The sequence below is a fragment of the Magnolia sinica genome, chromosome 2 (genome assembly GCF_029962835.1).
Source record: "Magnolia sinica isolate HGM2019 chromosome 2, MsV1, whole genome shotgun sequence".
NCBI lineage: Eukaryota > Viridiplantae > Streptophyta > Magnoliopsida > Magnoliales > Magnoliaceae > Magnolia > Magnolia sinica.
Window position 1 is genome coordinate 35,557,487 of NC_080574.1, and position 14,506 is coordinate 35,571,992.

A 14,506-nucleotide genomic window follows, 5' to 3' on the forward strand; every position below is an offset into this window, starting at 1 on the left:
GAGCGGGGAAGCATCTGTTTCAAAATGTAAACAGTTGTTAATAGGTGGGGAAGCAGGGGTGGGAGTGGGATTCCAAAGCGGGATTCAAAGTGGGAGCAGTACCTAGTTAGAAGGATCTTGCAACTAACATCTGTGCTAGAGGCAACATCTGTGACTTGCTAGAATCAAGACCTATCTTCTGAGTCATACATGCTCCCTATATACTCCTGGTGAGTGCATGCTGACAGAAATGCAATTTTTTTTTGTTTTGTTTTGTTTTGTTGTTGTTGTTTTTTTTTTTTTTTGTTTCAAAATTATGAAGCTCAATTGATTGCATGTTGCACATCATTCGAACTATACAATATAAGAGCAGATATGAAGGCATCAAGTTAGGGAGGGAATTTTGCACATACACCACATGGACAGTTGTTGAGAGTCACCCCTCAATCCACAGAACATGGATGGAAATTGGTTATATGCATGTAGGTGAGGTTTTTGGGAGGCTTCAGGCATTTAAAGCTAGGGTTGTACCTAGGCTGAACTGGCCCCACGAATAGCCTTATGGATGGATTTTGGAGCCTTGAGGCCTGTGGGCTGTACAAGGCTGGAGTTTTAGGATAATTGCCCAACAAGTGGGCTGGCCCAGATTGTCCTATTTAATATTGGTGGGGTTAGTATTTGACTGGTGGACCCAGCTTGGATGAGCCTGGTTCCTTAGCTGACAGGCTGGGCTGGGCCCGGAAGAAGGTAGCTTGGGGCTCTTGGGCATGCTTTAGTCCGGCTTGTTTGCAACCTTTTTTAATGACAGGAGGACTATTAGTCAGGATTGTAACTTGCTGTTGCCTGGAATGAGTTGGTACTGCTAGTTTTGTTATGCTGCATTAATGTCAAGAGAAACATTTTCAGGAGCCTCGAAATTAGGTTTGTATGGGTAGGACTTTTTTTTCTTTTCTTTTCTTGAGGATTATCACAAGAAGCCAATGGATGATGAATTACGAAGTATGGTAATATAAAAGTAAGAAACTCTGTTTTTGCATTCTAAAAGTGGCATCAAATTAACTTCGGACCAAAAGATAAGATGCATGAATATTCTGAACTTGCAGTATAAAACATACATATCCTTTTTGGTTGCAACTGGTATTCTTCATCCTCTTTTTCTGCTCTGATCCTTCTGCTTATCATTTTTAGTACTAGTCGAAAAATTGAACCCTAAATTGAAGAATTCAAGGGAATATTGTGTGTACCGGACTTAAATTATAGTTGATTCCCTTAACCAAGCCACATAACAAGTAGAATAATTCCTAACTTGAATAAGACTGGAAAGATCCCAACAGTCTTCTAGTAGCAAAACTATAGAAAGATTGGAAAAATCACTCTTTTAGAACTAAAGCTAAAAGAAGACCTCAAAGAAATTTTTTCGTTCCATCAAATGCACAGGTTGAAAATTTGTAACTTCTCTCATAGAACCATATTTATAACCACCTAAACAACTCTAAAATCCAACCTTCTAAATCTGAAACACTCCTATCTCAACTTACTAGTGTTTGAGGCATTTCTAAAACCTATTAAACCAAAAAAATAAGAAAATGAGTTAGATTGGTGTAAAACTTTCCCACAGAACTTTCATAAACCCACTAAGTTCAAAGTGACAATAAATAAAAACAATCCTTTGCCAATATATGTAGCTAATCAAGACTCTCAACTATGGTAACTCAATAATGAAGCTAACTTAGCAACTAACTTTGATTGGTCCAACAGCTATTCCAACCGCGATTAGTTTCTAGGTCTATGAAGGAAGCCTTTTCTAAATCATGTTCAAGCAATTTGATTCTTGGACCTTGTGATTGACCCCACATGATGACATCGTTAACAAAACCCTAATTTTCTTCATAATCCTTTTTTTTTTTTTTTTTGTAAGTCAGTCATTTTTCTTCAGTACTTATCTGAATGTGGTAATGCTTGATCTGTGGGTGGATAACAACAACAATTTTGTGCTATTTGGACGTCGTTTGTCCCCCAAAAAGTGGCCCAGAAAATAAGTGACAGACATGCTCTTGCACCAATTAATCCTTTCAGAGATCTGTATTCATTTATTCTCATTGTGATAAAGTTGATTTTCGGCAGCTCCAAATAGTGACTTGTTGGCATAGGCTGTTACTTGTCATTTGAAACCAACTTGTTCTAGCAATAATCAAAATGCTTTGTGAAACACGGTCTAATTGTTTGTTGGGATGATGGACATGCTTTTAATCATGAAACATGTTATATATCAATTTCTGTCTGGTAAAGGAGGAAACTGCAGATATCACCAGTTTGCTAGTTCTTAAATTCAAATGTTTTGTGGTGAAGTTTATGAAAGCGATTATTGAGCCAAACGACTACTGGAAAATACTGCAGTGAAAACCTCTTTATGCACTTATATTTGAGAGGGTGTAATGGCATTTATTGTTCTTTGTATGATATGGGTATTTGGTAAACCAGTGGAGTTTAATGGCACTGTGATCTTGCATTTCCCTTTACTTACTGACCTCTTTATGCACTTATGTTTCTTGGTATCATACGGGTGTCCAGTAAACCAGTGGAGCATAATGACACTCTGATCTTGCATTTCCTTTCACATTTTATCTATGACTCTTCATTCCATTTTCTAGTGTCACAATTGAGCATACTATGTTAACTTTAATTAATTTCACAGAAGAACTTAACTGATGGTAGCAGTAGAATAGGAATTGCAAATGTTGGATTTGGATGGGTGGATCAGAGGAATTCTTTTATCTTTATTGAAAAGCTCATCTCTGATTTGCCATACAAGAAAGCCCTGTGATGTAATATGTCAATTCATTTCTCCTTAGCATAAGCATTGGATGAAAACCAAAATTTGTGGGTATCAGGTTGTTATGTGAAATTCCTTTTCAAAACAAAATGTTCCTAGTCAGTGATCTCTTTTGTTTATTATAGGTAGCTAGTGCAGGATACAGCGTAGATCATGTAACAGCATTAGAGCTTCTTAGTGTTGTAAAATCAGCAGGAGGATTGGCGATTGCCATTGTTCTGAAGCCTTTTAGCTTCGAGGGACAAAGGCGCCAACATGAGGTAGCATTAATTTGTTTTTGAATGTACCCTTTCTTCAAAGCTATGACTCAACATGCGTTTGTACCAGGAAAAAAGAAAAAAAAAAAAAAAAAAAAAAGGAAAGAAAAGAAATGGAAAATAATAAATTTATTGAATATTCAAAATTATATAGTGCTGTTTCTATTCTGTTAATCATGATGCTTGAATTTTATTTACTATCGAACATTATGAAAAACTCTGCCTGGTAAAGATGCAGCACCTGCTGGTCAAAAGCCTGGTAAGGGAGAAGGGTTGATGTCAGGTAGGCAGCTGGTCATAAAACTTTTGCCAAGCAATCTTGGGAGTTCCTATTACATCCATGTTGGCAAAATAGGATATATAATGCTGACCCCAGATAGCCGGGACAAGGCTATGGTGATGATGCTGACGACAATGATGAACATGCTACCATTTCCTTCTTTTTATTTGTTATAATAAAATAGCATTAGTAGAGCGGTTTCTCATTTCCGTACTTATTTTCATTTTGTAACAGTTATCTTGCCTAGCACCTTTTGTGAACTATTACATTGTTGCAATTTTCAGTACTAGTCTGTTTCCTGGGTTTAGAATTCATACTCAGTAAAGTAACTTCATTTTATAACCATTACTTTGCCAAGCGCATTTCTGAACTATGAGATAGTTGAAGTTTTCTGTACCATCAGGTTCAAGGGGCTGCAATTCCTTTTAGTTCATAGGTGTAATGCAATTTGAGTGGCTTACATTTGGCCTATCCTAACTTTTTTCCGTAAATCAAGAGAATACTTATATTGAGTCAGCGTCAGTCGATTACCTATTAGTTGCATTAAAGATTTTATAAAGAATTTATGGCTTCTTATATCTTTCATGCCAAAATAAGTTTGGAGTTGTTCTCAAATTTCTTTATTCCATCACGTGAATTCCTAGAGATAATGATGTCATCCAGTTACAATAGCAGTTACAATAGGATGATATGATAGAGGGATTGTTGACAGATAAGGCATAATTCTGAGCTATGCTCTTACTCAAGGTTCTAAAAAATGGTTACGATACAGCCATGTTGTAACCATATTGGTTCAGTCCCTACCGTTACATGATATGGGGCTGAATCAACTGACTGGAAAGTATATGCTCTTATTGGCTGGTATAGTCCAATATGGGCCGTATTACCACCGATGCAGGGCCGATACACCCGATGCGGGCTGATCGGTCCATAAAGGCTCTCCTTGTGTGTGTGTGCGTGCATGTGCAAACCTGGAGGAAGTGTAGATACTCATTTTGGAGTAGATTTAGGACTATTTTGTGAATCAAAACACTAGATTCGAGAGGGACTAAATCAATAAAAGCGGTATGAACAATTTCTGGGAGAAACCGGAAAAGCGGTCAGCCATCAAATTTTTGTTTTTACATTTTCCATCTTTCTTTTCTTTTTTTTTTTTTTTTTTTTTTTTTTTTTTTTTTTTGGGTATTTCAATGAAATTGGCCGTAATGCACCAAATGGCACTTGATTTGTGTTCAATTTGGCTTAATTGGCTCACTTTCAGCAGGTTTAGCCGAAATACAACATTCTCATCAAAGAATGGTCTGGTACACCATTGAATACTTTTGATTAAAACTACCAAAAAAAAGGAGATAAATTTTGGTGTTTACATTTTTCCCATTTTCCCAATAAATTTATAACAGTTTTGGGCTAAAAGAAGATTTTGCACCCCCCTCACCCTCCAGCTAATGCTCCCACTGGTGCCATTATTCAAAACCTTGCTCTTGCCCTTCCCTTTCAGAACCTTGTAGAAATTTTAGAATGAGGCTTTTAGGTCTTTTCAGTCATCATATCTATACATGGTTTAAATGCTAGCATCCGATCGTGTATCAGAAAGCTATTGAAACCATTACGCATTGGGTGACACAAATGACATTTCTTTTTTATGAATATCATACAAGTCACGACACATTTTCCACAGTATTTCTTTTTAAAAAAAATTGTTTATCATATACATTTTTTTGAACCTATTGTTTAGATTGAAGATATGATATTATAATTTCCAAACCACTACAGTCGATCAGTCGTAGGTCGACCCAAGACTTGGTGGAATCAAATGGGCCAATAAATGAACTTTTCTTTATTATTATATAAATCTCTATTTACCATTAAAAAATAAAAATCCAAGGTCTGTTGCTACTGATAGAACATGAAGGTGTTATTGTTGATAGAACTCAAGGATAAAAGAAATAAAATAACTATGTAATTGGTGTAAGCTTAGACATACATATATATAGAAACTAAATCAATATGGTGCCAGATTTTTTCTGCCAAAACAAACCTGTGAGATAACAATAGCTTTAGCTTTAGGATGGTCTTAGTGAGCAAACCCTTGTCATGTCTAAGCATTCCACTGCTTCTTTGCTAGTCTTGAAACTTTAATTGGAGCTAAAGAGATGGGCATTGTTTCTCAACTGAACATGACCCTTTTAATATTTTAGCATCTATCTAGTGCGAGCTATTGCATGTATAATTATTCTTGTTAAAGTTGTCGTTTCTTGGTTCTGCTAATTTTTAAACATTTCCACTCTTAAATCCTTCATTTAGACCACCAATTAGCACTTGCACTCTCAGTTTTTGAAGGGTAACACCAATTTATTAAGAAAACACATACTAATACAACACTGCGCCAGCCAGAGCAACACAGGCCCAGGGGAAACACAGACAACAAAGAGCAACTGCTGAACAGAGAAATAGCAACTCAGACCATATGTATATTTCCCAACAAACCCGTTACTGTAAGACCTACGGAAACACGTATGGGCTTGGGGAAGGGATCTGTAACCAGATATCAAAAGAGAATGCCTCAACACCCTGCTTTAGCACACGTCCCCTCATTATCCTTATCCACTAGCACTAAATCTACAAACAAGACCAAGGAACTTCATCCTAGATACTGCCCAGTAATAAATGTATAAGAAATGTGTTTATATCTTTCAAGGTTTTCCTCACTTATTTGCAATCCTAATGTCCAATAGATCATAAAAAATTATCAAGAATTCAATTTTAGTAAATTGCTTCAGGAGTTTTGAGTGGGGGTTTGTCATTACGAAGGATCTTTTTTTTTTGTTTTTTGTTTTTTTTTAATGGGCAAACCAAACTTTATTAAAAAGAGAAAAATGAAGGCATAATACAACAGATGCATGCGACAAAAGGCAGCTTCATGAAGAAACCACTCACAAAAGACATTGAAACAGACAACCCAACAGGGGACATAAACCGACCCGGACACCAGGGATCCTCAATCTACAAATTTGGTCTACTTGCACCTCGTTTAACTAAGGTATCTGCGTCAGCAGTAGCATCTCTAGGAATTGGGGCAAAGGAAAAAAGACATGCTCAGAGCATTGATCATTAATCTCTTCGATTGTATCTGCTAATCTCCAGGGATATGTCCCTCCTCACACCCACGAAATCGCATTCAAGGAATCTCCTTTGATGGTTATGGGGAAGAGATTAAACTGAATAATAAATTTTAACATCTGCAGCAGAGCTGCGGCCTCTGCCAAATGAGAATCCAAAAACCTGACTGGCGCTGAAAATTGTATCACCTTTACAAAAGCACCTGCATTAAACTTGGATGAATTCTTTGATATCTTGGACTGGGAGATTGTATCTTGCATTTAGTCATCTAATGCATTGGTGTTAATTGGAAAAGAGAGAGAGAGAGAGAGAGAGAGAGAGAGAGAGAGAGAGAGCATAAGTCAACATTCACATAATAAAGTTTGTCGAAGAAAACATGAACATATAAGGACCAATAGAAGATGATTTGATGATTATAATGTGGAGAAAAGAAAAGAAGACTGAGAGAGTAGAAGAAGAAAGAGGAGAGTTTGGGGAAATGTTGTGTGTTAGCCAACATGCCCTAACACAAAATGTTTTGTTAGAATAGAGCATATAGTACACTGTAGGAGAAGGGGAAAGTGTGCACATGCACTTACATTAAAAGAGCCACTAACCACACACTATACACTAACACTCTAGACTTCCCCTCAAGTTGGAGCATAGATGTTGATCATGCTCAACTTGTCACAAACACGATGAAGAACATCTCGACTCAAGGACTTTGTAAGAACATCAGCAAGCTGATCCCTGGATCGAACAAAAGGGTAAATGATTTCCTTGGAGGCAACTCTCTCCTGAATAAAGTAATATTCGACCTCAATATGCTTGGTTCGCTCATGGAAAACCGGGTTACGAGTAATATGAATAGCCACTTGGTTGTCGCAATGAAGATTAATAGGAACTGAAGGAGGATAGCTAAGTTCTTTAAGAAGATTGCGAAACCATACAAGCTCACATGTCGCATAAGCCATAACATGATATTCTGCTTCAGTCGAGGACTGAGCAACAATTGGTTGCTCCTTGCTCTTCCATGTGATAAGATTGCCACTTAGGAAGGTACAAAAGTTGGATGTAGAGTGACAATCATAAGTACTACCCGCACAATCAACATCGAAATAGCCAGAAGGATGAAGATAACCGTGTGACTAAAAGTGGAGGCCAAGACCCGGGGCTGATTTTAGATACCGAAGTATGCTGTATATAGCCGTGAGATGTGAAGCACGAGGAGCTTACATGAATTGGCTAACATTGCCCACCTTAAAGGAGAGATTTGGCTGGTAATAGTCAGGTAAATAAGCCATCCTACAAGGTGTCGATACATTCCGGGATCAGAAAGGAGCACCATCATCTAGTCAAGGCTTCTGCGAAGTATCCATTGGGGTGGTAGCAGGTTTGTACCCTAACATACCAGTCTCCATGAGAAGATCAAGTGCATATTTTCGTTGTGACAAGACCAACCCGGATGAGGAGCGGCCAACTTCAATTCCTAAAAAGTAGCGAAGAGGACCAAGATCCTTGATCTTAAACTTGGTATTCAAAAATTCTTTGACCTTCATTCCAACCGAATCACTACTGGACAGAACAATATCATCCACGTACACAATGAGAATCAAGATGTTTGTCGATCGATGACATATAAAGAGGGAATGATCGGCATGACTACAAACAAAGCCGAATTCCAAGAGAGCTTGAATAAATTTTTTGAACCATGCACGCGGGCATTGTTTGAGTCCATAAAGAGCCTTCTTCAACCGACATACAAACGCAGGGTTGTGGGAAGCAACAAAACCAGGAGGTTGATGCATGTAGACTTCTTTTGCAAGGTCCCCATGGAGAAATGCATTCTTAACATCAAGTTGAAACCAATGTTTTAAATATCGACGATATTGGCCGATATATCCCACGATATATCTTGTATCCCACCCGTGCGATGCGAAACTTGCAAGTAGTGCGATATATCTCACATGTTCGATTCGGTGAGCATTTTCGATTTTCAATCCTCCTTTTTTTTTTTCTTCAGTAAATCATGTTAAATTAGCATCAAATTATTACAAATACATGGATTGGGAGCTTCAATTTTGAGATTTGGAGGAGATGGGCTGAGTTGCGGAAAGTTGAAAAAATCAAAATTTCCCACTTGGTCGCAAATCGGTTGCAATCCTTATGTTCAAACATAAAATCAAACATGTATGTGACCTAATCTAGTGATTCTTCTTTTGCTCTTTAATGTATTGGTTGTATTTCCACATGTCTTCTTATATTTATAAATTATATGAATGAACTTTGAATATACTTGCATCAATTCAGTTAGACAACGCATAGATTAGGACCCCATATAAAGAAAACCTATTATGTGCACATATTTTTTAATGTTTTGATTTGTGTGTTGATGTGTTTTTCTAACAATCACTGAAGTTCCATTGAAAAAATCGACCAATTTCCCCATGTTGTCAGCAACAACGATACATTACGCGATACAACCGATATATCCCATGAGATAACCGATACGTATTTGTATCCCAAAGGTGTGATACATAACGCGATATCGATATTTCAAGCACTGGTTGAAACAAGGGCCATGATAAATTAACAGCTAAGGAGATCATAACGCAAATTGAATTAAGCTTAGCCACCGGAGAATGTCTCGAAATAATTCACACCATGAGTTTGTGTGTAACCCTTAGCAACAAGACGAGCTTTATAGCGATCAATGGAGTTGTCTGAAAGAAACTTGATCGTATAAACCCATTGACATCCAACAGGTTTATGCTCTAAAGGAAGAGGCACAAGCTCCCAAGTATGATTCTTCTAAAGAGCAGACGTTTTTTCTATCATTGCCTTTGTCTAGTCAGGACTTTGAAGAGCATATGAGAGAGACTGAGAAATAATATGTGATGAAGCGGAAGCTGCAAACGACTGAAAGGACAGTGAAAGATGATCATATGAAACGAAATTACTAATGGGGTGTTGAGTATAAGATCGTGACCCTTTGCCCAAGGCAATGGGGAGATCTAAACTCGAGATATGAGAGTCACCTTAGTCAACATCTAAAGTGAGCGGAAATGTGGATGACTGAGCGTGTGAAAATTTATCTCGATGATGATACACCCGCAGAGGCTTAGGGTCACCCAAATTACCAATACGATATTGAATGGAGGGGAGAGGAGTTTCCTCGTGATCAATAGTGGAAAGAGGAAGAGGATAAGAGTCATGCTCCCCCAACTCGCAAGAGGATCACAGAGAGATCGACCTAGAGTTGAGAAAAAGGAAATATCCTCAAAGAAGGTTACATCGACAGAGGCATATTTTTTGCGAGTCAAGGGGTCATAACATTTATACCCTTTTTGATTCCGACTGTACCCTAAGAAGACATTTAATTGCCCTGGGGCTAAGTTTATCATTACTTCCATCAAAAATTTGAACAAAGCATGTGCAACAAAAAACTTTAGATGGTAGAGGAAATGGATTATCATGAGGATACAATATAGTAAATAAAGATTTGTAAGACAGGATACATGAGGGTATACGATTAATAAGAAAAGTAGCGGTTGAAGAGTATCACCCAAAAAATGTTTAGGTAGGTGCTTACCAAGGAGAAGGGTGCGAGCAACTTCAAGAAGATGATGATTCTTTCATTCCGCAATACTATTTTGTTGAGGTGTACGAGCACACGACGTTCGAGACAATACCATGCTCCTGCAAGAATGGTAGAAAGGTGATGCAAGACATGAAATTTAAGTATGAGATGCAAGAATTCAAGCTTAGATCATACCAATTCAGAAACAGCTACACAAATTCCACATCCCACATGACAGTCCAAATCATTCAATTAAAAGGGGAATCTCTGCGGGTCCAGGCTGACATAGGCTAGGACTGGACTAATAAAAAATTATAAACTAAACGATGTCAAAGAGCAATAGAAATCAACCACACATGCATAAAAATCAGTTCCTAATCTAAGGGATTCCCCAATTTCAATTCAAGGAACCCTAGGGTGATGAAAACGGCAAACAATTTAGGGAAAAAGCAATCTAGATTCAGGGTTTATGAAGAAAATATGTATAAGGAGGCAAAGAGGGATAAAACCTGAACCAAAGACGATTCTCGTGTGTGGACAGCGGGCCTGGGGACCTTACACGTGAGTAGGTGCCTGGCCGCACGTGCGAGGGGGCGTCGTTTTCGAGAAAGCCCTCCTTGGCACTGGTCGGTTGGGGGTAGGCTCCAAAACCCCGAAGTTTCGGGTTGATCCGAGCAACGGCTTGTGCGTAGTACTCCGTCGAAGTTTTTGATGTCCTGCAGGGTCGAAATCTAAAAATCTGCTGTAATGAAGAAACTGATGCAACAAAGGACGAATTCAAAGCACGGATGATGGTAGAAGATGAGAAAAAAGAGATGATGGAAGATGAGGGTGAATCGGGATTGATGTGGCTTCGCACCACGGTAGTTAGCCCTTCGAAAAGAGAGGGCTTCGCACCCACTTTTGAATTCTTCCACAACTCACGAAGAAAGCAGAAAAAAATAAAGCAGGAATTTTTATTAAACTTGAATGAATGAAAAGAACTACAAGGGGTGCCTATTTATAGGAAAAAAACTTGTACTCCAAAAACTTGCACCTTGTGTGCAACCTATTACTTGGCGATAAAGTAAACTAAAATAAAATCCAAACAAAGAAATCTAAAGCGTTCACGATGTTCTAAATAATAACAATAAGCAACACCTAAAATATGAAATCAATCTGACAGTGGGCCACGATCATGAGATCCCATGATGGGCTTTTCTTGACTATCGGGCCCACTTTTTTTGAACGAAAACTTGTCTTCTAGCTAGGAGGCCCTCCCTGGACATCATCATCGAGCCAAATCGATGGTAGGGTCTTTCTGCGTACGTACGTGCGTAGAGGTGGTGGTGTGCCTGCGTGTGTAGGCGGCGTGCAGGTGAACGATGTCCTCATCAACTCTCCCTGGCTGCGAAGATTTCGCGAATGGCGAAATAAAACTCCTGAACCGCTCCAGGATGTCAGGATCAAGTCTTTGAAACTCCTCCTCAGCGAGCCACGTGCTGTCTGAAGTTGGGCGTGACTTCCATTTAACTAGGTACTTCTGAAGCCTGCCGTTCGATGTTGAAACTATCTCATGGTCCAGGATATCCTCTATTTCCTCTTTGGGTGTGTGAAGGCTAGGTATGGGAGGCAGAGGCTGGGATGAAAGGTTGGGAAGAAGCCATGGATCAAGGGGTAAATCTGGGGAATGAGGATGGGTAGGTGAAGGGCCGGACAAAGTATCAGTGGGTCTCTGAAAAGTAAGTAGATCCTCCACATTGAATATGGAAGTAATTCCCATGGAAGGTGGAAGATCTACCTCATGCGCATTGAGACCGTTTCGCTTTATAATTTTGAAGGGCCCAGCGCTACGCACGTGTAAGTTACGAACCACCCCTGGAGGGTACCACTCGGGCTTGATGCGGACCATCACAGAGTCCCCAATAGTGATCTTTTGCCTGATTTCTTGATGCAATGAATGTATGTGATGCGCAAAAGACTCTGCAGACTCTGATGGCCTATGGGACAATGACATGGGGATAAGATCAATAGGCTTCCTAGGCTTGTAACCAGTAACGACTTCAAAAGGACTTAGACCTGTGGACCTATTTACAGAACTATTGTATGCAAACTTGGCTATGGGTAGTACGATGTCCCATGTCCTGATATGCTCCCCTACTAAACATCGAAATAAACTCCTTAGGCTCCTATTAACCACCTCAGTCTGGCCATCAATCTGAGGGTGGTAGGCAGAAGAAAATTGGAGCCTAGTATTCATCATGTGCCATAGTGTCTTCCAAAAGTAATTCATGAATCGCACGCCATAGTCAAGCACTATGGTTTTTGGTAACCCATGTAGTTTGATGACCTCACTAAAGAATAACTTGGCAACATGAGATGCGTTGGAGGTCTTAGAACAAGGAATGAAGTGGGTCATTTTAGAGAAACGGTCCACGACAACAAATATGGAATCATGTTTCCGAATAGTCTTGGGAAGTCCAAGCACAAAGTCCATATTGATGTCCTGGCAAGGGATGAATGGGACTAACAAATGTGTGTACAATCCTGTATTCTGTTTCTTTTGCTTTGTCAGTTGACAAGTATGACATTGCCCTATAATTTTGGGCACGTCTCGCTTGAGTCTTGGCCAATAAAACTTATCCTCCACTAAGGCAATGTTCTTAACCCCTCCTGAATGTAACTCCCAGACAAGAAAATCGCGGAGGGAGGTGCGTGGTAAGCACAAGCGGTCACTCCTAAACAAATATCCGTCTAAAATCATATGCAGCCTGAGAAATGATGAGACTCCCTTGAAGAAGACTGCTCAGCTGTCGAGGTGGAAGACTGTCCCTTCGGAGCAACTATGGAGACAATAAAAGCAGCGGCATACGTAGGATGACCATGGAGCTGTCAACAATAAACAATAGTGTGATTGGTTCCACCGTAATACGAACAAATGCGGGATCCATCACGTCCTCGTCCACGTCCACCACGACTACGAAGATTACGACCGCCACAACTGCGATCTCCCTCGTGGCCTCTACCATGACCATTATAACCAGAAATGCGCCCTAAACTCAAGGATGGTACCCGAAGGCCAAGAAAGGACTGGTCGCTAGCAAGGTGTGCCAAATTCTTTGGTGGCACAAATGAATGAGAAGGGAGAGCGGAGACAGTAGCGCGCTAGCACATGGAATAGATTGTCGTCAATGGGGAAAGAGGATCCTGCATAACAATCTGATCTCGAACATGAAGATAATCGGAGTTCAACTCGGCTAAGAACTGCATGATACGAGTATCATCCCGCTGCTTATGGGCATGTTCATGATCCTCTTTACATTTGGAAGGAAGAGGCTGATAAAGTTCCAACTCATCCCACATGCCCCGAAGCGTCGAATAGTAATCTTTTAATGATCTTGAGTTTTGTTGGAACCTGACCAATTTCTTGAATAAGCTGGAATACCTGTGAAAAATTTTGAGACTTCGAGAACATATCATGAAGTGTATGTCAAATGCCTTTAGTCGAGGATAAAAACATCACTGAGTGGCTAATCAAAGAGTCCATACTATTCAACAACCATGCAATAACTTGATAATTCCCCTTGTCCAAGACTTGTAAGTAGCCTCTGTAGAGCTCAGAGGATCATCCAAAATATACGACAACTTCTCACGGGCTCTTAAGAACACTTTTACAGATTGCGCCCATTGAAGATAGTTGTCACCATTCAATTTAATGCAGGTAATCTTCAAGGGGTTGGATTCAAGAGAGCCTATGCCAAGAGATGAGGGCCCTTTGTCATCCATAGGAGACTCCAAATAAGAAGGATTGATTCAAACAACTTTTTCTCACTCAATCCTTCAAGAGAGTGAGAGATAAACCTCAAACAAATAGCAATCGTCCAAAATTTCAAGAATTACAGTTAGATCTGACGCAACCGAGTGAAAAACGGCTCAGTCGCACGTCCATTTGAGGTTAAAAACCACTCAAAAATGAATCTTAGTTTAAAAAATCCTCCATGAGTAGCTTGGGATGAAGATTTCGGTCCATCTTGAGCAAATAAATGAAAGAAAACTTACCAATTTAAGGTAGATCAAAGAAAAACGAATGAGGCATCCGATTTTCAAATATCTTTATTTCAGCCAAAACACCATGAAAGAATGCCCAAAAAATTCTGAAAAAATCATGACAAATTTTCTAAAATCAAGATATACCAAACCCCTAAATTTTTAGCTCAAATGGGGTCCATGTGTCCGTACAACGCTGACGTCAATAAGGTGACGTATCACCTCTCAACATGTTGAATGCGAAATGCCTGGATCTATTCTCTGATACCAAGTAGAAGATGATTTGATGATTATGGTGTGGAGAAAAGAACAGAAGAGTGAGAGAGTAGAAGAAAGAGGAGAGTTTGGGAAAATGTCGTGTGTTAACTAACATGCCCTAACACAATGTTTTATTAGAATAAAGCATATAATACACTGCAGGAGAAGGGGAAAGTGTGTACATGCACTTACAT

General features: G+C 39.3%; 1 protein-coding gene across 6 annotated transcripts in view; it reads left to right on the forward strand.

Annotated features, from left to right (window-relative positions):
* LOC131236944 (protein ACCUMULATION AND REPLICATION OF CHLOROPLASTS 3, chloroplastic) overlaps positions 1–14,506 on the forward strand; it is a 57,222-nt gene that overhangs the window by 17,378 nt on the left and 25,338 nt on the right. For 5 of the 6 annotated variants that reach the window (XM_058234490.1, XM_058234493.1, XM_058234489.1 and 2 more), the window contains exon 4: positions 2,938–3,072. In XM_058234490.1, the coding sequence (XP_058090473.1) occupies positions 2,938–3,072 (135 nt within the window). The remainder of the gene's footprint in view (positions 1–2,937; positions 3,073–14,506) is intronic. The other variant, XM_058234488.1, reaches the window with a different exon arrangement.